The sequence below is a fragment of the Sphaerodactylus townsendi genome, linkage group LG03, assembly GCF_021028975.2.
Source record: "Sphaerodactylus townsendi isolate TG3544 linkage group LG03, MPM_Stown_v2.3, whole genome shotgun sequence".
In the NCBI taxonomy this organism is placed as follows: Eukaryota; Metazoa; Chordata; class Lepidosauria; order Squamata; family Sphaerodactylidae; genus Sphaerodactylus; species Sphaerodactylus townsendi.
The window spans coordinates 110,275,668-110,300,515 of NC_059427.1; the positions used below are offsets into that span (position 1 = coordinate 110,275,668).

At 46.5% G+C, this 24,848-nt stretch overlaps 1 protein-coding gene across 1 annotated transcript in view; it reads right to left on the reverse strand.

The window, feature by feature from the left end:
- Positions 1–6,867: 6,867 nt before the first annotated feature.
- The window catches only part of NOTCH3 (notch receptor 3), an 81,713-nt gene continuing 63,732 nt past the window's right edge, over positions 6,868–24,848 (reverse strand). The window contains 15 exon segments of the mRNA XM_048490062.1: positions 6,868–9,438; positions 10,186–10,283; positions 11,174–11,321; positions 11,510–11,814; positions 12,049–12,211; positions 12,382–12,466; positions 13,839–14,058; positions 16,539–16,687; positions 17,820–18,140; positions 18,952–19,478; positions 20,236–20,348; positions 21,308–21,422; positions 21,424–21,593; positions 22,461–22,593; positions 23,575–23,759. Coding sequence (XP_048346019.1) covers positions 8,191–9,438; positions 10,186–10,283; positions 11,174–11,321; positions 11,510–11,814; positions 12,049–12,211; positions 12,382–12,466; positions 13,839–14,058; positions 16,539–16,687; positions 17,820–18,140; positions 18,952–19,478; positions 20,236–20,348; positions 21,308–21,422; positions 21,424–21,593; positions 22,461–22,593; positions 23,575–23,759 — 3,980 coding nt within the window. The 3' untranslated portion in view covers positions 6,868–8,190.

Consider the following 24,848-nt stretch of genomic DNA (forward strand, 5'->3'; position numbering starts at 1 on the left):
CTCTATGAGCAGAGAAAACATTGTGATGGGAAAGGTTCCCCAGAAAGCAACAATCTCACAGCCCAATACCCAGATTCTGTCCAAAACAAAACCCCTCCTACCCCTTCAAGCTATTTTTTTTCCAGAGCACTTAAAAATCCCTACAGAATCGTGTTGGATCTCTTTCCCTAGTTAGCAGCTTTGCAATCTGAAGGTTGGATGGAAAAGTTACCTTTTCAGGTCACTGATTCTGGCGTTAATAAAGCATTTTAGACACACATCCTATCTCTTCACCCCTTTTGAACATACACCATTGAACTTTAGTATGCTAGTTTACAGGCTGTGATTGCTAACTCTCACTGAAACTGGCTAACAAACTTATACAACTGGTGAGGACGGGTTGCTGTACAAATAATATGTCTGAGCTTAATTTTTTACAAATATGATTTCCCAGACTGCAGCAATTTTTTTTCATCCCTTTTATTATGGTGGGGGGAGGCAACGATGGTGTTGTATGAAATGTTTGCATATATCTGCATACATGAATGATCCAGCTGTCACACAATGTCATTTATGTAGTGACAGGAAGGCACGTGTTCCTGACTCCTTGACCTGTCGGAGGTCACTGCTGAATGTCAATCAGTTCTCTGAACTGAGCCTGAAAGGAAGTTGAAGATCAACATATCCCAGAGACATAAGCAGTCTTGTGGGAAGGTTCAGAGGTCCAGATATGTAGATGTCAAAGTTTTAGAGAGGAAGGAGACAATGGAGGACCACCACCTGAAGGTCTATTCAGAGCCTTCCAAAGCGCAGCGCTCATCATACAAGGAACCATTATGCAGCTCGAAAATTTTTTTACAGTAGGACAGAACAAAAAGTACATTTGTATGCTCTGAACTTGTTTATTTGTATCTTGCTAATGTAAGTGTTTTTATTTTGTAAATAAAGACTCAAGTACTGAGGTCAAGGATGAAAGCCAACTCTTTTATGCTGCTCAATTTCCTTTATATAAGTCTCTCACCCTAAAGTGTTATCTGACTGAAAAAGTCTGGCCAAGTTGCATTGTGGCTGCCATGGGTAGTGAGTCTCTGGTGGTCACCAGAGGGCCTGTCCCTGGTGAGTCCTCCTCCATCAGGGGACATGACAGGGGAGGCATATCCACTCCTTCCAAACTTCTGCTTTACAGAAACAAAAGCTTGGAAGACTAGGCAATATTGTGTTTGCCTAGCAACCCCCAAAGCAGCCATGCAGGTCTGCCAAGTGAGCACCCCTCCTTCAGTCCTGAAGGTCACTAAGCAGCCTTCTCCAGTGACACTCGTGCGGTTCAGAGGATGGAGGGGAGCAAGCTGGAGCTCTTGCAGCTGATCTACCACCAAGAGGGCTTCCAAGTTGGTCCCTGGCTGTGGCTCAGCATCTGATTCCACAACCAGTGGTAGGATCCAAAATTTTTAATAACAGGTTCCGATGGTGGTGGGATTCAAACAGTGGCGCCGCCGCACACACACACCTCCAGTCCCTATTGGGCAGGGAGGTTGCTTTAGTAACCCCTTCTTGGCACTCAGAAAAAATAGCAACCACTTCTAGAGAAGTGGTGAGAACTGGTTGGATCCCACCTCTGCCCACAACCTTCATGCTGGTTTCCAGTTGTGGTCCTGCGTCTATCTCCTCCTGCGCCGCCACTGTTGCTGGCCAGGGTGGAGCATCCTGCCACCATCTGGTTTCTCATCTGAACAGTCCTCCAAGTCCCTGGCTGGGCCATGACAGCAGGTGAAATGGAGCACTCAGGATAGGCCCATGCCATAACTGGCTACTACAGCAGTGGGGATTACGCTATGCATGACTGCATTAGGTCCGGGCAGCCCATCCTTCAGGGCTCCCTCATAGGGTACCCCCGTGGATATCATTCCACACGCTCTCATTCCATCACTTCATACAGGATGCTGCTGTCTGTCAAGTATGGCCAAGTGCTGACACCTGCTTGGTGGCCATCTGCCAGAAGTCACGACTGTGAGCCATGGGGCCGACTGGCCTGTCCGAGGCCAGGGCTACACTGGAATTGTCCGCCACCAGACTAAAGGAGTACTTTCTTGGCATTTGCCCAGTTGGGCAGGCACTGGCCCTCAGTGCTCATCTGCAAGGCCACAATAGTGAAGGAATACCAGGAGGGGGGTTGAATGGCTCTCTATGGGAAACTCTCCTACCCACAGAGCTGCTGCACTGTCTGCAAGGCCACCATGGCTACAGCCGCTGAACACCTAGAACAGTGGTGGCGAACCTTTGGCACTCCAGATGTTATGGACTACAATTCCCATCAGTCCCAGCCAGCAGGGCCAATTGGCCATACTGGCAGGGGCTGATGGGAATTGTAGTCCATAACATCTGGAGTGCCAAAGGTTTGCCACTACGGACCTAGAAGGACCAGGGGGCCAAGAACCACCACAGGAAGAATGGACTGATGGGACAGGGAGTGGGGAGCCCCCCAGGTAAGCAATTTCCCCCTGTCCAGAGTCTAATGCCCCCTCCTGCTTGCCCACACAGGGTTGGCATGTCAGCACCGTCTGCTTGTTTGATAGCTCCTGTCTGGACCATTTCCAATTGGACAGGATTGTTATAGAGAGAATTTGTGAGGAAGTTGGCCACTGCCTTCAGGGACAGACTATGGCTCTGCAAACCATCCTCATGCTGCAGACGGTACTCCTATCCCTGCTCTTCCTGGCAATGGAACAGAGGTGTCAGAGGTCCTGGATGTCACCCAGTCCTCAGCCAGCCACTGCCTGCATGGGTTCCTCAATATCACTGGGCCATGCAGCCAGAGCCAGTCACCAGGGATGATGCAGGCATTGTTCCTGTGGCCCAGGGCCTCCAAGAATATGGCAGGTGTCGACCACCCCCCCTTGGTTCTCAACCTTCCTGATGCTGCGACCCTTTAATACAGTTCCTCATGTTGTGGTGACCCCCAACCCTAACATTTATCCATTTTACAGATGGAGAACACTGATGCAGAGAGTCTTAGGCGACCCCTGTGAAAGGGTCTTTCAACCCCCAAAAGGGTCATGACCCCCAGGTTGAGAACCGATCTCTGTCGGCCTGCAGCAGGTTGTTGGGAATGGGCAGCCACTCTCCCATGGCCACTCTGCTCCCGTTAAGTCTGTCATGGACTGGAGCAGGCTATCCTGTCTTTCCGTGATGGCTATTTGGTGGAGGCCACGCTGCCCTGACAGGGACAGGTCCATCCAGAGTTTATCCTCTGGAACTGCAAAAGACTTGGGCTGCCTGGTTGTGACGGGCTGGCTGTGTTGCTGGGCAGTAGGGAAGAACTGTTCCCCTGGCAAGCGAAGCCACATTAGTGCGTGGCCCCAATGGCCGTTTGCCCCATTGGAGTCCCTCCATATACCTATCCGTTTTTCTGCCCCAACCCCCCAGTGGCTGCCTTCTTTCCTGGCTCATGGTTGCCAAACTAAGCACATATCCTGGCCCTCCAGGGGAATGGGGGCTTTGGCCCCAGAGATCTGCTTGCCATTGTTGTGTTAGCTGTGGGCCATCTGCGGCCTGCCCCCACCCATCTGCCCTTCCACCCTGACAGAAACACACACACACACTTTTTCCGCTGACAATCTTTTATTAGGAGGGAGGGAGCAGCAACGGCAATTGTAGTGGGACTCCTCTTTCTACACCTGCGGCCCGGCTGGGGAGACCCACTGAACTCATCTGCTGCTGTTTCTTATATCCTCTGTTCTTCAGGTGATGTTAGTTGACAGGTCCATGCTGATGGGTGGTAGGTATGCAGCTGAACCTGTGGGTGTGGCAGTGGGTTGTCAGACTCTGCAGCCCTTCACGTGCTGTCGCCTCCCTCAGCACCCTATTGGGAAGAGGCGATGTGCATGGCCACTTGTGGGATCCTCTGGGATGGTCGGCCTGTAACATCAGGTGCCAAAGGAAGGTGGGGGTCATGGAATTGCTGCCACAAGTCCCACCCTCTCAGCCTTTCTGGTTGCATCTCGGGCCCCTCAAGCTCCTGCCTGGTAGTCCTGTGGTGGGTCCTCCTTGCTGTCCTCTCACAGGGCGCTGGAGCCCCTCTGGGACATGACGGCTGGGTGTTGCCTTTCTGTACACAAAACCCAGGGATTTAATGGGCACTGTTGTTCACCTCCACATCCTCTCTCCATTGCCACTGTCGGGGGCAAATCACTGCAGGGGTTGATGCTCTCCCTGTGCTCTTGCTGTCCCCATGGTTGCCCCCCCCCCCTACAGCTGGGAGCAGACAGGCAGTATCTGGCGCCATGTGCCCTACGTTTAGAGTTTTGCAGGCTCTGGTTGCGTTCCCATGCTGTTCCCCAGCACCAGTGCATGTATGTGCCCCTGCTCTGATGTTCATGCCACTTGTGCCAGTGCAAATGGGATTTGCACCAGCACCTGGGTCATTCTGCTTCCAAAGCCCTCCCTCCTTGTGGACTGCACCCTAATCACTTTATTGTGCCTGAGCATCTGCCACTCAGACGCAAGGGCCATGAGGGAAAGAAAGACGGGAGATCCCTTCAACCTAAATTGATTTCACTAATCCAAATCAAGCTTTCCCCTTTATTATAGTAGCATTTCAAAGACACTGTTTTTAAAATGGCATCTTTCTCCCCTTTTAAAACTACTAAGAACAGCATTGGGAGCTCAGTTTTGACTTGTGAAACTGAGCAGAGGTTGAAGAGTTAAATCCTTTCTAACCTGCACGTGCAGCCTCACTTCAAACTGTGCTCATGCGCACAATTCATTTTGTTGCAGGCTGACGGAGATCAGGCTTGCACAATGTCTGTTTTGGTCCTTAGATGACCCCTTCAGGCTTCTCCCAAAGTAAATTCTGTCCTGCAAAACTTCATGCCAAAATAACATGGTATTGATGGTGCTGCGAGACCCTAAATTATTGAGCAATGCTGCTATTTGTATTTTATGTGCTTAAGAAAGTAATAGTAAACTCTGTGGCTGAGAACAATCTGGCTTGGAAACTTTGTTATCTTTGCTGCCACACAGTGGTGAGCAACTGCTGCGAGCAGAGCTGGAAAAATTAACAAGGAAGAACCTAAAAGACTAGGGACTGGTTGATGGAAGTAAATTAATAGCAGGCCCTAAAAGAGAAGCAGAATTTTGCAAGCCTTTTTCCTTAGAACATTGGGTATGGTTCATTCACAGAAAAAGGACTTGGCCTGATGGACAGCCTTTGATTCTTGCATCCACTGCTAATCTTCAGGTGCAAAGTTCACTCTCTGCAACTTCTTTAGAACTGTCCAAACTGTTTTGGTGGATTGTATTGAAAAAGCACACCAATGGCCAGCTGCTTGGCCAGTAATGTTGCAGGGTAAGGAGGGCAGGTAATGAAGTTGTTCAGATGGTCCCTCCTTTAAAACAAGGGAATGAAATAATCACTGTATCAACAAGCAGACCGCTGGAACCATATATTGCACAGTGCCCGTCTCTTGCTGCATCTGAACTCTGAATGCCAGACCCATTAATCTTATTTCCACATTGCCTTCTATGCCATTTCCTGCTCTGCACAGCAGAGAGAATTGTGGTGACAGTGTGAAGTACTCAGAACATTATAAAGTGCTATACTGATTTTATTATTATTTGCCTTTTGTTCTAATATCTTAGACATGTCCCCTTCCCCTGCTGAATTAATCCAGGCTAATTCATCTGTCATTGGGTAACTGATGTTTGATTGAGCCGTTGCTTGTTGATCACTTTCCTAAACGAACAAACGCACAAAAAACCAAACGCTTTGCTTGGGAAGATTTTACAAAACTGATTATTCAGAAATTCAGACCAGTATCTTGATTGCAAATTATCATGGTTAGGCTAATGCTAAAGTGAAAAACAAGAGAGGGAGTGACCAAATGGGAAATAAATTCGGTCCAAAATGTTGCTTCTTCTATTGAAAAGGGTAAAAATTGAAAGAGGGTACAAGGAATGTGACCAATTCAAACGTCTATAATGCTGGAGTTTTACAGGAATGTCATTTCCCAATATGACACCAGGGCTACTCCACATGGTGGGACCATGTGAGACTACCATATTCTCACATTACTCAAGTTTAACCCTATTAAACTGCAACTGTAGAAAATCTGTAGCTTTGAAGATATTAGAATAGTTTCTCCAACTCAAAACAAATCTTCTGGGTAATATTCAACAAACCACTAGTGAATAGTATTTTCTCTGCATTCCTCCCCCACCCACCCCCACCCCCACCCCACCAGCAATCAGCAGTCCCTTTTGATCCCAGGAAAATTATTCTTGAGATCATTGTTGTAGCACTATTACGGATTTGTAATTAAAACATTTACTATTTACTTGATTGATAAAAGTGAAAATATAGTTCTTTAAGACTCTTTCCCCCAAAACAGCTTATTTTCTTTAAAGGTCAGAGTCTTTTAGAAGCTTGTCAGAGGCCCGTCCATAAAAAGGCCAGAATTGTTAAAGGACAAAATTCCTTAAATCAGAACTTGTCCACAACTGTCAACGATCCCCTGCAACATATAGGTACGCAGGATTTTTCCGGCCTGTTCAAAAGCACGACTGGTGGGTTGTCAGCTCATGGGGGACAAGGTCAGGAAGGCTTGGTCAGCGCTGCACACAAATTGTGTGTGTACCTTGGAACCAGTCAGATGTTATCAAAAGAAGCATCTGAAGGAAAGGAATGACAGTCTACCAATGCAGATTTCACGATCCATCTTTCTCAGCAAAACTGCTTTTCTTCCAAGATAGCAATCTTTTTTAAAAATTCCAGTTGCATCAAGTGGAATATTTGTTTACATTTTTCATGAAACAGCTCCAGCCTCCCCCCTCCCCATGTTAAAAATCTATCAATCAAATAAAACAAATGACACATGGAGGAAGCGGAGGCCATTTCCTTATTAGCTATGTTTATTATGCCGCGGCTCAAGCCGCTCTGTACACAAAGCACCCAGCTGCTTTAAAGCTACTTGGTATACACTGGATTTATTTTTTTAAAAAAGGTTTAAAATGAGCTAGAAATGGTCCTTCTATTGCAGAGGGGTGACTGACCCAGGGCCATTCCCCCACTATGCTACACAGCATCGGAAGGGAGGAGGGAGCAGCAGGCCACACGGGACCAAGGTCCTGCCTAGCCACTGCACCCAACTGCAGTATTTACAGCCAGGAATAGCTGGAATGTACAGGGCATGAGGGGGTGGGGGAGAGAGGCAGAGAGTGAGGAAAACAGGTAGTTTACTGCTGGGCCAGAAGTCTTGGAGAGAAATATTCTGTATTCTTTCAGTACCTTTGATGCGAAAACAAAACACTTGGTGTCGGCAACTGCCCCCAAGATCCTAAAGTACCACAGGGCAAGGAATTTGCCATACAGCCACAGCTAACTTAGGCTGAAGGAAGATTCAGACCACAGTAGGGAGGGAATATAAGTAGGGGCCAAGCATAAAAACAGAGTGGCTCAGAATACCCTGGAGACTGGAAAATCCCCATGACCGTAGCTACCATGAGCTGAAGCTGCTCCCGAAATGGAGGAGTTCAAGGGGAATTTGGAGGAAGGGAATGCTGCAGAATTTAAAATGAATAAATTAACCTGGAATGTGATGAAGTGCCCAGTGTGGAGAGGAGGGGGCTGAGGGGGCAAGTTTGGGGCTCAGCCCTCTGCACAGCAGTGCCAGTCTGGGCTAACGCTGTGTACCCAGTACACAAATACAGTGAGCAGAATCCCACCCCAACATGGTGAGGGGGAAGCGAGTGCTCAACCCAAGAGGCAGCACCACACAGAGGGGGGAGCGAGGGATGCATTTCTCTTTCTGGTCTGCACCGCTCCAGGCCCACTGAGAGAAGAATGGCACAACAAGGCATGACAGTGAATACATTGTAAAAAATAAAGCGTTTGGAATAAATGCAGAGTTTATACAAAAGGGGTTTACTTTTATTTTTTTTTAAAAAAAAGAACTCCCCAGAGACCTAGTTGCCATGGCACTAGGGATGGGGGCAGAGAGCCAGCCTGGACTCTGTGGCAGTGAGGGAACGGGGAGGCCAGGCCTTTCCCCTCCCAGAGCAGGCAAAAAAATTTAAAAAATCTTTTTACACTTAAGTTTTTTTTTCTTATAAAAAAACACAATCTGGGGAACAATAGATCCCCTGAGGCAGGCACAGGCCCCAATGGGGGCCACAGAGGGACACAGGCCCCTGGGATCTGCTCCACCATCCAGCATCTCATGCAAACACCTGCATCTTGGTGGATGGCTCCAGCCAAGCCCAAGAGGAAGCTGTGTGTGGCCAAAAGGGCCACCAGCACTGCACGGGCTGGGTGTTAGACTCCAGACCAACTGGGGACAAGGGGGAGGGGCTGCTCCACTGCTCTGGAGATTCTGGCGAAGGAGTCAGGTAGGGGTGCTCGCTAGGCGGGTGGAGGAAGTGCTTGGGTGTTGCATCTTGCCCCTGTGTGTAACTGTGTTGAGAAGGTGGGGTTGGGTAATCCTCCACCCCTGCTGCCTTTAAGTACTGTGGGGGCCCTGGACGTGGTGCTCCCTGGCCTTCCTGGGGTGAGACAGGTTGGTTGCTACGTATGGTGGTTGCTGGTGGGGGCATGGGTTGGGTTGGCTCCTTGGTTGGTGCAGGAGGTGGGTTGGGCAACCCCTGGGAGCTGTGCCCCATAGTCATGTGGTTAGGCAGAAGCAGGCCTGGTGGGAAGACCTGGCCTGGCTGGTGCAGGTTAGGATGGGAGGCAGCAGGGTGTACTACTCCAATGATTGGTTGGCACTGGGAAGTGGGCACACGGGCATGCCAATCAAAAGGCATTGCCACAGGGCTTACCATCCCCAGGCTGAGCCCCATGCGGCCAGGTGGCACTGAGAGGCGGTTCATGGAAAGAAGAGTGCCATCTCCTAGATCGCTGAGGCGTGCCAAACTGACGGCAAAGGGTGCCTCCATCATGCCATGGACCATGGGAGTGGAGGGCACTGACAGTGAGGCACTGGCTGTGTGGAAGACCCCAGGTGAGACAGGATTGGGCACATATGGGGAGTCCAGTGAGTCAACAGGTGACAGAGTGACCGAGCTCTCCAGGAGAGCACCTTGGCACTCCAGGTTGAGCTTCTTGCCACGTGCCTTGGCCTCTTTGCTCTCTCGTGCCAGGCTGGCACTGCTGCCTGCCGCGTTCTTGGCGCTAGGCCGTCGGCTCTTCTTGCCCTGGGGAGTGGCCTTGAGACTGGGGATGAAGCTATGGGGAGGGCACATGAGAGGGGAGAGGGTGTGGCCAGAAGGCAGTCCCCCCTGTGGACTGCGCACAGTGTTGTAGTCATCCAGTAGCCGGACAATGTCATGGTGCAGGCGCTCTTGAGCTACATCACGTGGCAGACGGTCCATGTGGTCGGTGATCTCACGGTTGGCAAAGTGATCCAGCAGGATTTTGGCTGCCTCGTAGCTCCCTTCCCGGGCTGCCAGGAACAGTGGTGTTTCCTCCTGTTGACCAAGGGACAGATTGACAGGCACATACAACAGGAGTTCTAGAAAAGGGTTGCAAATGAGCATGTGTAGCTTGACCTTTCTCCTCTAACCCTTACCATTAGGACTAGCAAGGATGCATGTACAACAACAGAAAGAACCTGTCCTGCTGAGGGCAGGAATAAGCAGGGTCCTCCTAGCTCAGTGATGGCGAATTTTTTTGAGACCGAGTGCCCAAATTGCAACCCCAAACACACTTATTTATCACAACACGGCAATTTAATCTGAATACTGAGGTTTTAGTTTAGAAAAATCAGTTGGCTCCGAGGCGTGCATTACTTGGGAGTAAGCTTGATGATAGTCAGTGGCTTTGCTTTGAAGCAACCATGCAACTCTGCCAACAGGTGAATCACGACCCTAAGAGGGTTTACTCAGAAGCAAGTCCCATTGCCAGCAATCGAGTTTACTGCCAGGTAAAGGATCGCACTTTAATTCTTCGCATGAAAATCAGTGGGGTTTAACAGCGCTTAACAGGGTTACCTACACTCCCCAAAACTAGGTCTTAGGTTTAATGCTAATAATTGAGCCCAGCGGCCCAGGCCAGCCTAGATGGTTGGGGTGGGCGGGGGTGACTCTGTTTGTGCGTGCCCAGAGAGAGGGCTCTAAGTACCACCTCTGGCACTCTTGCCATAGGTTCGCCACCACTGTCCTAGCTACAGGGGACATATGAAGGTAGGAAGGAAATGAGTGCAACCAATAACTTACTTTGCTGTCCTGCATATCCTTGTTGGCCCCGTTCTTCAACAGTGCAATTGTGGCCTCTACGTTGTTGACTGCTGCTGCCCAGTGTAGGGCTGATTTACCTGTCAGAGAGAAACAGAACACAGTCATTTCAACCTTGCTGGTGACTCTCAGAAGCCCTTCTACTCTCCTAATATTCCTACTTTCCCAATATTCCTAAATTATTTCCCTCTCCACTATCATGACAGATAGTCTCTTCCATGCCTCCTCCAGCCTAGAATTACCCTCTCAACAAATGACAGCCCCTTCCACAAGACAGATATCCAAGCAAACCCCAAGCGATTATAAAGTTCCCAGCCTAAAAAAGCATCCAGGGCACTATGGGTTTCTATCCCAGAATCATATCCAATCAATTGAAGACCAAATACGAAGGCATTTTTGTAGCAAGAGGAATGGTCATGTTGTCCCCCACCACCACCACCACCTCGCCCCACCCCCATCCTGCCTGGGTACATACAGTGCCTGGTTGTGGCCAAGCACAGCCCACCCCATAATCAAAACACATCAAAGCTGGAAGCAGGTAAGTGAATTGCTTCTGCTAGACTAAGGATCTAGGGTTAGACCTAGATAAATTTTTCTACTGCCAGAGAGGGGTGATTTTCACCTCTTCTGGCCGCAGGACACCATTTCCCACTACTGCTGCTACCAAGAGTCCCTGTCCACCCTGGAGCAGCATTTTGGGGAGATCAGGGTGCTGCAGCTGGAGGAGGAAGGCAGGAACTTTATGTTCCGGTGACAGATGGAGGCAGAACTTTTAGTCTAGATCCAATCCCTGGGGAACAGGTGTGTGTGGCTGAATGTATGCCGTCAACATGAGAAAAGCATGCTGTGGCAAATGCAGATAGGAGAAGATCTGCTGAGAACTTGCAGTGGGAAATGTTAACAGAACATAGTCAAGCAAAGGACCCCGCCTGACTGCCACCCAGGCTCTGGAATAAGCCAGTTGACATACCCAACTCATCCACAGCATTGACATCCGCATGGCAGGCAATCAGTTCCTCCACCATTCCCTCTACAGCCAGCCTTGCTGCCAGGATCAGCGCAGTTGAACCATCCCCCATTCGGGCATCCAAGTCTGTAGACCGATTCCGGATTAAGATCTGGTAACAGTAGCAAGGCATTAGACAAGAGTAGTACTAAAATATAGCAAAAATAGACAGGTGACATAAAAAAACAACTCTGAGGTGCTACTAAGAGAGGCAAAAGTAGCAAAAGGGGGATAAATCCTGGATTTAAGATTCCTCTGATCTGCAGAGGGTGGAAAGAATGCAGCACATGCATAGCTCACCTGGAAGACTCCCTGGGCATCAGCAGTCACAGCTGCATGCAGTGGCGTACGCCCTGTGTTGTCCTGTGCGTTGGTATCAGCACCAGCATCAAGCAAACGCTTGGCAGCATCCGCTCGTGCATATCTGGCAGCCAAGTGTAGTGCAGTCTCGCCTGTGCGGTCAGTCTGGGCACTCAGATTAGCCCCCTGGCAGATTAGGTCAGAGATTATATTGGCAGAGGAGTCATCTGCTTCTTCTTCCTCAGCCAGATCACTCTCCATACCACCACCACAAAAGGAGGCCAACATAAGAGGGGTGAAACCATCTGAAAAAGGAGATAACAATAAGGGGTTGGGGGAGAAAAGAGATCCACACACCTATCATAGTACTATACATCTAGTCTGGAGCAATTCATGCTGCACTTCTTGACTGAGAAAGGAAGTCAAACCTATCAGATGTCATCTACAAGGATTACATTCCCCAGAATGCAGAATTTCACACTGACTGCACTGCAAATTGGATCTTGTGGTCTCTGCCCAACACCCCCATTTGTACTTACCTGGCCCACGGACATTGACATCCATGCAATCTGTATCGAACTCGCCCTGGGGTGGTGTCAGGGCCATAGAGGGTGGCATGCGGATATCTGCTGCCACCAAGTGATGCTGCGTCCATTGACGGCAGTCCACTGCGTCTTCACAGTCTATGGCTGGCTCCTCCACCTGGTGGGAAGGAATACAGACTATTCTTACTGGGGAAACCAGGTCTCTGGCAGCATGGAAACCCATGCATGGACTTAAGTATACAGGAAGAGAGAAGTAGGACAGCTCCAAAGATAAACTGGAATCCTTCAGTGATTCATATTTTCAGTCCAGGTAAAAACATGCAGTACCTTCAGTCGCTTGGCCTCTGTGCACTCTGCTTCTAGCCAGTCTTCTGAGTTATCCCCTATTAGGTTCTCCTCTTTGCCAATATTCCTGCAGGGGAAGGAGATGCAGAGTGAAGACAATTCAGGACATACACTGGAGAATTTTGATCTATACCCCCAGGGCCGGTTTTAAGCCAATTGGACCAATTTCTTCCAATTGGACCCCACACTACGGTAATCTACTCTATTCAATTTCTTCCAATTGGACCTCACACTACAGTAATCTACTCTACTCAATTTCTTCCAATTGGACCTCACACTACGGTAATCTACTCTACTCAATTTCTTCCAATTGGTCCCCACACTACGGTAATCTACTCAAGTACACACAACAATGAAATTGTAACATATGCCTCCCACCACATTGCAGGTTTTACAGAGAACAGCAATGATTATAATTTTCTTCTGAACTCTTAAAAAGTCAGTAGTATTTGTTAATACTGTTTATATTTTTGAATTTTTATTACTGTACTTGAATTAAATAATATGTTTATTACAGAGGGATTACCACTTTCCACAAATAAAATGGTCAGCTAGTTTTTTGCAGAGAAAAATATCAAGATAACTTTTTCATAATAAAAGGCAGTAGTTATCTGACTCACTTATGATTTATTAATGTTAAGCATTAATAATAATGTTAAGCAATTTTTAGAAATTTTAAAAAGATAATGTTTCCACAACAATGCTGTTCACTTGCTTTTTGAATAGCTTTTTTCTAAACAAAAAATATTAATATTTCAATAAATCATTTCACACTCACTAAATTAAAACAAACGGTTTTGCAACTATGTACTTTTCAAAAGTGATCTACACATTTTGTTCATTTACTTGCAAGCTTACATGCATGCAATTTTATATTAAATTGTTTGGTTCATCAACTCACAGCATTTTTAAGAGTACATTTGTATTTCTTTTCATTCAACCATAGAGATATGGTTTATATCTCTATAGACTTTATATCTCTATAATTCTCCTTGATTGTGAATCTGGAGCCCCACAAAAAATGTTCCCAGCTGGGTCCTGCAGCTCCTAAGACTGGCCCTGTATACCCCTTGGACCACTCCACCTATAGTTCAGAGTTCTCTATCACCTAATTGAAGAACCAGTATTCAGAATACAATAAAAGAAAGCTGTGACTCCCTGTTATCTGAATATTGGGGGCTGCCTTATAATCAGACTCTTGGTCTATCAGGGTCAGTACTGTCTAGTTTGAGCGGTAGCAGCTCTCCAGAATCTCAGGCAGAGGTCTTCTACCACCCCATCATTTTAACTTAAGATGCCAGGGATCAAGCATGGGACCTTCTGCGTGCAAAGAAGATGCCCTACCACTGCACCACAACCCCTCCTCAAAGTAGCTGCAAACCAATAGAGGGACAGAGGACAGATTTTGGGTAGCACGTCAGGGTAAAGGAACTCCTTACTTCATGCCCAGAGCATCCTGGCCTACAGGCTCACGCCGGTTCTTGTTGCTACTCTCTTTCTTCAGGCCGAAACCCTCAGGAAACCAAAGGGTGCTGTGCTCTCTTTTGCGCCGTGCCACCAACACACCCAGCACGAGGATCACCAGGAGGATCACAGCTGCTACCACCAGCAATGGCAATAGCTTGACAGTCATACCATCCTCAAGTGGCAGCTTTTCACCTGCAGCAACAATATCACCAAATGTAAGAATGTCAACCACTTGCTATAAAATTCCACTAGACATCCCATTTTCAATTTGGGTTGGGGATGGAATCCAGCATTGGATTCACCATGATGGTTTCTTCACACCTGTGGACTGAATTGGAAGATATCCTTGAATAGGTTATGCCTCCTACTGTCAGGGGCTATGCCAATTTAATTGCAAAGACATCTGGAGGCAGACCTCTGGTTCATGGTCTGCCAAGCTATTAAGGTGTAAACACTGAAGAAAAAACTCAGTGAAAGTTGACAGAACACTGTAAGAACTGTTATAAAAAAACTAAGAGGTGTAAAATGAAAGGCAGATAAAGAAGTCTTTAAATAACTGCTTACTTGAACAACCAGTAGCCTCAGATAGATGAAAAGCAGGAGGGAAAGGATACCTGCCAATCTACTGATAAGAACCAAAACCAAAATGGGTCAAATACTTTGTTCTCTATCAGCAGAGGAAGGTGTCACTGAACAGGTTGTGAAAAACCGTTTCTTCCCAGGTGAAAGCATCATGTAAAGCTTGTGAGGAAATGTCTGACAAAGGCAGTTTTAGCAGAAGCACAATAATCTAACTTGCAACGTCTCATGAAAGCTAAGCAAGAAACCCAGGTTTACCCTACGTATCTCTGCTAGAGGAGCATTTGTGGAAAAGGTAGCCAAGACAGCAGCTTCCTTAGCAAAATATGAAGTAATTCTAAAAGAAACAGAATACTGGTAACAGGGGCTTATCTGCTCGGGGACAAAGGGGAACCCCTGTTCCCAGGGGCAACTAATCTGGTCATGTGGGGGTACAAAATCGGCCTCCCACGTGACCAGATGCCTTCGCAAAGACGACAAGGCAGCAGGAAGTCGTCTTCAGAGCCCCTCAGGCCTGCCAACGTCATGGGAGCAACAATGTGGGCAGGGTCAAGGCAGCCCAAAGATGACGAGGTGGTGGCACCCTGCCCCCCTCCCGGCTCGCTTCTGCCCTTCCTAGGCCATGGAGAGAGCAGGAGCCGACGGGGTGCACCGCCCCCAGCCCCCTCCAGGGACCTGCAGGGGGGCACCATCCCCGAGCCCCCTCCAGGCCCCCTGCAGCCCGACCTCTACCCTCCCCAGGCTCTGGGGAGGGGAGAGGTCAGGCTGCGGGGGGCCCAGAGGGGGGGCAGAAGAGGCTTGTTTCCAGGCGCCATTCCCCCTCCCCCATACACCTCTGACTGGCAATAGTTAGTTTTGAAATCTTTTTCTTCCCCCATTAGCAGTAGGATTGTGGGAGACTAAGAGAGTGTTTGAGCTTCTGAAAGGAGCTGTATACCTGAGGCAGATTTTGAAGGAACCTGTTGACTGACATTTGTGCTACTCCAGCTTTTGAGATATGGCAATATGACTTTCTGGTTTCTGTGGAACCAACAATTTACTTTTTGGGATGAAAACTGGATCACTTCGTACACTGAGTCCCTTTAGAAAATAAAGAGCTTTTTCCTTGCTGACTGGTCACCAAACTCTGACACATGGAATAGATGTTATGCCTATCCTACCACTCCCCTGATCAAAGTTTATTAAAATATTTATATTTCCCCTTTCCTTTTGGCCAAAATTTACGCCTTCCTCCAAATTAAGTTCAAGAAAGACCCTTAGGTGGAAGAAGAGTACATGGGGGACAGTTGGATCCACACTTCTGATCCACTAAGAAAGCTATCTTGAATTCTTTTCTTAAACTAAGGTTTAGTGTTTAATTTCCATTCCTCCCTATCTGCGCCTAGGATCTCTGAGCAAGATGAAGAGACTAAATCCCTCTGCTGTCCACTAGGGGCAGGATAGAACACTATACGAACAAGGTCAAAGCAATATGTAGATACTTGGACCCTTCATAGGGGTGAAGTGCTGGCAGAACTCAACCAGGATGACCAGAGTGTCTTTTGGAGCCCCTGATGCATACAGTGGCTCTGGTCAGCCATATGGGCTTTCTGGAGAAATCTAAATTGCAAAACTTTCCAAGTTGACTGAGACAGTTTTGTTTGTGTTGTTGTTGTTGTTGTTTGCATTGTTTTCCAAGCCTGAAATCCTAGTCCTACTCCATTGTCTATTGAAAATCCTTGCTATCTCCAGCCTGGGGCATGGGAAAGTGAAAGGCTTGTACTGGTGGGATCACATTGCCTCTGGTTGTGGCCTGCACAAGAGCCCTCGAGACCATCTTGAGAACAGCACTTGAGGTGTTTCAGCATCTTAGAGGCAGAAAAGACTGGAGGAGAGAAAGAGCCAACAGGCCTAATGAACAGCAAGTTCTAGAAGAAAGTCCAAGCCATAGAGCAAGCAGGGCATGGACTCCACCGAGCTCACAGGATGTGGAAAACTCTGCAATTAAATTTGCAATATGCCATCTGTGGAAAGAGTAGGAGGCCTAACCCAGCAATCCACTTATAAAGATATTGTTTTCTCCAGTGGCCCAACCCACAAGGAAGTATTTTCACCTTTCACAGCCTTGAGGGGGTATGGGAACTCCAGGCGCTCGACGGCTGACAGGGCAGCAAGGTAGTCGGCAGCAGTGTCGGCATCAGGGAAGCACTTGTCTGATGCCTGGTAGCAGAGGCGGTTATCAATCTCCAAAGTAACCACAGACCTGGGTGGAAAGGAAAATGTTATACAGTGCTAAAACTTCCTCCCTGAACTTCACATATATCTTTAGGGCAAAGTAGGGCTGGTTAGCTCCCTATACAAAATCAGCATTTCCTATTTAGCCCCTCTTTCACAGAGCATGGTTTTTTACATTGGTTGTTGTTAGACATTCTGAACATTTGTCAAGGACATCTTTTTAAAAGCACATTATAGAGAAGATTACTTATCCCAGATTCATCTATAGCTTTAAGTGTTCTGATGTATTCATGAGGCATGATTCCTTTCACAAAGTGATGCTGAGGCTTCCTTAACTTATTACAGGTATCTCATCTGTCCAGGGATGGGGCTGCCTCCCAGCACCCGACAGCCCACTCCACCCTCCTCCCTGTCACAGAGGCCCATTCAAGGATTGCAGGACGCTCCACAACTGGCAGCCCCATCCTCAGATTTACTAGCAAGAGCAATGACCTCCAGGAGGCCAGAAACCAGGAGAAACTGCAGAGAACTGGCAGGAGGGCCTGAGCAGCAGGATCAGGCCTCAGCAGTTCCATGGAGAAGAACAGAGCCAGCACAGCTCTGACCAGGATGCAATGAAGGGAGAGGGCCAGGAAAACTGAAATGCCAATCCCAGGCCGGGAAAGCTCTACAGCAGGGGTCTGCAACCTGCGGCTCTCCAGATGTTCATGGACTACAATTCCCATCAGCCCCAGCCCCAATTGGCCATGCTGGCAGGGGTTGAAAGGAATTGCTGTCCATGAACATCTGGAGTGCCACAGTTGGCCACCCCTGCACTAGGATCAGTATCTGGGCAATGTCATATCAGAGTTCTCTGAGAATTCGTCCTACTATTGCAACCCCTCTACTCAATTCTAAAACCTCATCTGTTATCTCTTTTGATCTGTAGAATTTCCTCAGGAACGTCAGACAAACAGTTCAGTTATATACTTTCACAGTTATCTTCTTTTGTAAAGTCAACTGACAATAATGTAGCCAGACCTCTAATCTGCCTCCCTTGCCACTGAGAACCCTACACAAACCCTCCTCAGTGTTCTTTCAGCCTAGAGAAGAAGACATCACAGGAGCTTGTTTGATCCCCTCTCAAACTATGTCAACCTTTGGCTCATCTGTCTACTCACCCAATAATCTCTTGCTCCAGTTCCCGGCGATGTCGGACCCCTGACCCATAATATGGCTTGATCATGTAGTTGCCATTCTCATCAAGGCGGAAGCGCAAGGAGGTTCTCAAGATCGCACTAAGCTTCTGCAGGAAGAGGGTACTCGTGCGCAGCAGCTGGTCAGGGTGTAGCAGAACAGTGATGACCAAGACACCGTTAGCCAAGTTCGCAGGTACTTCCTTGGCACAGTCCAACCCATCCCAGCCGCATTCTTCCTTGTTACAGCCCTCATCACAGCGCCCATCAGCAAAGTGGTCAGAGCAATATTTCTCATAAAACGGGCTGTGGAGGAAGAGAATGGAAATGTATCATTCTTGCTTATTGTATGCTATACCATAATACAGTCCATTTGTGCAATGGAAGCATAGAAACAACAGAACATGCTCTATTTGTGTGCATGATTTAGGATCATGTACAGAAAGGCCCACTGTCACCAATTCTCATTGATTGCTCTGTCAATCAGAGGAAACAGACTGAAAACATTACTATCAGATATGAACCAGGAGTTAACTTATAATGTTGCCAACTATGCTTGGCTTGCAATGAGGATTAGAAATAATTGGAAGAGGATACCCTGATATAATAATCATTGAGTAAAGTTAGATCTCTCCACACTGTTGAGGCACTGCTTATCGTATTTAAATGTAACAATCTGTAGTAGCATTTTAATATTTTGTAGAGGTGTTTTAATGTATTATGATATAGCCTATTTATTTATTGTATTTGTTTGGGTCAATGACCGCAATTAATAAATTAATAAATCTATTTAATTCAGTTTACCTGTGCAGTGTCTGTAAGGTGCCACCAAGAGACACTGTGGGTCTGGACACACAGTGTCTTCTACAAAAATTCCACACAGCTAAACATCAGAGACTCAACCATTTTCTGGCTGGGTGCTAGACTGAAGAAACCACATCAGCCCATTTCTTCCTAGTAGGAAATAAAGAACTACAGGCCTGCGCCTGGCATCCATGTAGGATGTATGGTACTCATTTTGTTAATCAAAGATCAAGCCCAACATGTATGGTAATGTTGTACTTAAGAGATGCACAGCTAGGCCCTCCCCATGCCAAGATATAGGTTAAGGACTCACTTGCAGTTGCCGTAATTGGGCTTGCAGTCAAAGTTGTCATAGAGGCATTCAACACTGTTGCAGAGCTCATCACACTGGCTGTTGTTGAAGAACTGCCAACACTGGCGGAACTGGCACTGCTTCCAGGGATCGTCAACCAGCAAAGAACAGTCACCCCCATCCCAGTGACAAGCGCGGGTGTTGCACATTTTGTCACAGACGGAATCTCCAGCCTTTGCAGCACAGTCCTCCAGGGGGCAGTGAGGTTCTGGGGGTACACGTGGGGTCTGGCAGTGGGAGCCAGTGAAGTCATTGATACAAATGCACTGGAAGTAAGGTGGCCTAGAAATCTCATGGCAGGCAGCTCCATTGTGGCAGGGAAAGCTAGAACAGCTACTGTTGGCACGGAGGCGGCAATCGGGGCCAGCCCACCCAGGCAGGCAGAAGCAGCGAGCACCCAGCTGTGTAGTCCGGCAGGTGCCACCATTGAAGCAGAAAAGTTCACGGCAGGAGAGCACACTGCGCTCACAGTTGATACCTGAGTAGCCCTGGGGAAGGACAACACAGAAGGTTAGCACAGGAAGACAGCCACGTTCAAAAAACCTCTTCCACCACTGATCTAGCAACAGAAAACCCTTCTCTCTTCAACAAGTCTGAGTTTCCCCGTCTTGTCCTCAGAAAGGACAACTTTCATTCCCAGCGCTGATAAATGGAATTTTTCTTCTGGGCTCACCAGTATTCTTAAGAGAGCTACCCTTTTTTGCTGCCCTTTGTAAGGAGCTATTATGCAGAGAGCAAAGAAGCCAGCCTTCTTGCTCCTCTCTGCATGCTCACAGAACGGCATGATAGCAAGATGATGTCACATTAGAGAGAGAATTTGTTCATGACTATGTCCCTTGGCTTGGTCCACATATATGAAACCTCCTAGTACTTTGCTTCTGTATCTTGTCATCAGCATTCCTGATCCACTCACTGCCCATGATCCTAGCACTGAAACTAGAAAGGTAATAATTCTTCCTTATCACATGACTTCCTTATCTCATGACTTCCTGTTATATGCTTGCTGCTCAATGGTTCCAAGGTTCAGAGGATCACAGATCCTGAAAGACTGAAGACCACTGTTATAGATGCTCCACCCCAAAACCTGATTATCAGAATGCCTTCCTAACAGGCACTGAAACACTGCAACAAATCTGCTATGTGGGTCCCCACCAACCAGCCAACCCACTGTCATCATCACTTTAATATAGCCTCATGTGAATTTTGTGATGAATCTCTCCTTTTGCACACCTCCATAACACTTACCGGGGGGCAGTGGCAGGTATATCCTAGACGCAGATTAACTGCCAGTTTACATTGCCCACCATTCTGGCAGGGCTGAGACTCACACACATTCACAATGTTCTTGCAGTGGCGGCCTGAGGAAAAGAAATGTAGTGCATCAGTAGTGGAGACCCGTTACACACACTAGAGGAAGGGCATGGCAAAGCACTCTATCCCCTTCTCTCCACACACATATTGTATTGGCATCTCAGTACCAACTCCAGCAGTTGGCTCTCTCTCCCTTCAGCTAATGGTCAGGCCTCTCCTACAGCCATTACTCTCTTGCACATTCTTCTTACAAGAAGCCCAACTTAGCTTATACACTCATGGACAAGGGCACAAACTCTTCGTCTGGCTTGCACACTCCTGACCTCTTGTTATATGCAGCATGACTTCCCCTAACGTGCAGTTGTAATGTACATGTGAGACCTTAAGAATATGGTAATGGATGACTATAGAACATACTAAACAAGATTCTAGATAAAAACAGATAGGATTTGAAGCTGTGGATAATTTTGAATGCTGTAATAATTACGTTCTTTTCAAAATATGTAAAAAATAGTCAAGAAAGTTGGAATTCCCACCCAGGGCCAAAAAAAAAATGCACATACATTGCAAGGAGATGAAAATATCATTTTGGCACTACTGACTAGTATTATTATTAGAGATGGACTTAACAGAAAAGCAAATCAACTAGAAAGGATTAGAAAAATACAGGACAATTCACACAGCATCTAGCAAGCAGTAAGGTAAGTATATTCATCTCCTTCCATTATACTGCGAAAAACTGACTACACTCAAAGCTGTTGTTTTGGGGTTTTGTTGTATAGGCAACCAAGTCATAGCTGGCATGTTGGTATGATTCACAGTCTGCTGCTGCAACAATTCAGCTCTAAAGAATTCAGCTAGACTAGATGACCTGGAAGGTCCCTTCCAGCTCTACGCTTGAATGTTTACTTCCTCCTATCACACTCGCCACTGTGGTCCACATCACACTTTCTTCCTGCACCCTATACACATATCACATCACAGTCTTCTTTATACCCTCACTCACCCGTGTAACCCGGTTTGCAAATGCACTGGTAATCACTGGCTTCCTGTACACACGATCAATTTATTATTATTTAGCGTGGGTGGCAGCGATGTGGTTTTGCCCGGTAGCATTCGTTTGCCCATGTCCCCTCTGGCAACGCTTCGCCTGCCATAACAAAGGAAGCCTGGTGGGCAGCTGCATCCATAGCCACCCACTCTGTCCACACATGTGCCGTTGTTGAGGCACTTCGGGGCCCAGTTGCCAGGAGTCATAGCACAATCATCCTCATTTATTTCACACAGGACACCTACAAAGACAACAAAGTCTTCACACCAAAATCTAGGAAGCGAAAGCCATGTGCCCCCACCCCCACAGAAATGCTTCTCTGGAGAGACAGAAAAACCCAAACAAACAAACCCCACTCTTTATGAAAGGATAACAGATCGCCCTTCTACCTTAGAGGAACTTATTCTGAGAGTATCTTTCTTCAAAAGCTGCCCTGGGAAAGTTCATTTTCTCTAACCTGCGCTTCAGGAGAAAACCCAGAGTTCCTCTCCATGCTAACTAAATGAGAAAGCCAACTCAGAACCTAGCAAAAAGGGACACATGGAAATATGCCACCAGACCTTCCCAAAGTGTCTTTTCTTAAGTCAGAGAGCAACAGTGTAGTTCCCTAATTCAGACTTGGAATAGTGGCGGCGGCTATCATCTCTGCACAGTTTTGCAGATCAGAATCAACAACCATCCATGCCCACTCCCACACACTCTATTAGCCCTGAAAGGGACAAAAGGCAAGCAGAGAGAGGATGATGGGAGTTCTTTCACCTTCCAATGCAAACAACAGTAAAAGGAAGGATTTGTTTTGATTAACGCTACCGTCAACCCCCTTCTCAGCCCAAGTCACACCTCCAATCCAAATAAGATGTCCTTGCAGGTATTACTGTTTATTTAGACATTTATACACTTTCTTTTTAACAGGGACTCAAAGGAGCTTTAAATATTGCTCCTCTTTCCTTCCTTTTTATCCACACAACTACAACCCTATGATTTTCAAAACTGCATCACTCGAATCCATAGCTACTTCCCTTATTCTGGCGCTGTTCTGAAACAGGGAATATAAAGCACACACTTTCATAGCAGAGATCCCCTTGCTTAGGTGCCAGTGAGCACTTACCCAGAGTCCCTGGAGGGCAAGAACAAATGTAGCGGCCAGTGAGGTCAATGCAAGTCCCTCCATTTTGGCAGGGGTGTGACTGACACTCATCAACATCATATTCACAGTTTTTGCCTTCAAAGCCCAAAGGGCACTACAGTAAAAGAGAAAAACAGAGCCTGAAATTAGGTAGAAAGGACAAGCAGGACTCTGAAGTCTGAAAGGAATCCATTGAAATTACAGGACATGTAACTTAAAACTGGTAAAAATAACACTAATTCATAAGGTAAGGAAAGACCTTTCAAGTCATCATCCTGTTCTTTTACCAGTCAAGAATACTTTTTCATGTTAAAATCATGTACATATAAGTCTGTACAGCTTTATAAAGGCAAGGAAAATATCAGATGCCATACAGAAATATTTCTGCCATACAGAAAATATCAGATGCCATACAATATTTTGAATGGGATACTGATTTGTTTCATTTTGGAAAAGACTTAAGAGTTATCAGAAGAATCCATTGTGTCGATGACATTATGGCTTTTGCCATAAGCCTATCACAGGAAGATTAATTCACATGATTGCAGTTTTAATGATATATGGTAAAAATAAGGTAACTTAGAATAATTAAGAATTCATATGAATACACTAGAGCTGTATGCAGACATCACAACAAACTTCTGTTCATGATTGGCACAAAACAGTTTGTCATCATCCTCCAACCCCACCCCATTTGTCATGATGTCTGAATGGAGTCAAGATGTGCTGCAAGAACTTATGTAAAAATTGACTGATTTGACAAATAGTTTCAATAAAACTGAAGAATTATAGAATGCTATAAACAAATCAAAACTGTCAAAAATATCTATTGTAGAAAGTATCCAAAGCACAAAAGAAGCATCATAGTGAGAACTAAGAGACTCAATGGGAGAAGTGAAACCAATAATTACATTATTGAAAAAATGGGAAAATAAAATTCTGCCCATTTTAAACTCCCCTCCCTCCACATTGTACCATTTTTCAACAGCCAGTCAGTAAGTTGGAGCACAACCACTGCACATCACTCATCGTTCCCAGTATTTTAACAAGAGGCTGGGAATACTAGCCTGACACAATCCCACAAGCCCTTCCTTACCTCACAAACATAGCCTCCAACAAAACTGCGACAGGTGCCCCCATTCCGACACAAACTATGCTGGCAGTGGTTAACTTCACTTTCACAGTAGCTTCCTGTGTAGCTCTTCTTACAGATGCAGTAGTGAGCATTACCAGCATCCACACAACGGCCACCATAATGACACACCTGCTCCTTAGTCACACCTATCCCACAAAAAAAAGAGAGAATAACACACTGACAGTCCAACCACATTTTCCTCCATAAAAGGAATGGAATATGTTGCTGAACAGGATGGGAGGAGACAATTGAGGGTGTATTGTAAGCTGCAGGAAAATATACCCAGTCTCTTGCTTTGTCCTCACTACTACATACAATTCCCTACCCAACTTCAAACAAAAAGTAACATTTTCTCCAATAAATGTTCCTAAGGCTCCCACCCAGAGATGATTCTTTCTGCACCTCTTATTGCTGCTGTGAACTCAGAACCATTCCTAATGGCAATGGAACATCCACATAGTAGTTTTTTTTCCAAGTTTTCCTTGCCGTGTCCTCTTGCAACTGCTATTCTACTTTCCACCCCTACCAGCAGAAGGAGCTTTGGGCCTTTTTAAAAAAGGAATTTGGCAGATAGCTGTAGCACAATGACATTATGATCTATAGAAACAATGACATCCCACTGTTCATTTTAAGACTTTTTGGTGCAAAGGGGAAATATTCAGCATGCACCAATTCCTTTATAACTCCTCAAGGAAAAGGGCTAATTGGTATTTTTAAATGAAATCTAGGAACTAGAACATAGATCATTATAATGTTATTCACAGAACTAAAATGTCAGTTAATAATTTTTAAAGCTCAAAAGAAGTCCTTGGTTGTGTGCAAAGTGGTGGGCGTGGCAGCTAAGAGAAGGAAAATGTACTAAGTACTAAGAGAAGGAAGTACTAAGAGAAGGAAAATGATGTTGGTGTGGGCTGGACATGCAAAAATACACAGTCTCTACGATCTACACTGGTTCCAAGGGTGCGTTGACCATGACCTTTCCAAAAAAGATGATACCAAACTAGGTTTGGGAAAGACTGCAGCAAAATGGGGGTGGGGTGGGGGTGGCACGGGAGGACAACATCGCATGGATACTTTCAAAACGAGCATGGTAGAAAGGGAGCCAAGGCAGAGCAGAACATCTCATTTTGGCTAACAAAGCATATTCCTCATCGTCATTGTACAGGAAGTTTAAAAAGTGAAAAAAATGCACTAAAATTCTCTAACGCAACAGTTGGACTAGAAAAACCAGAACA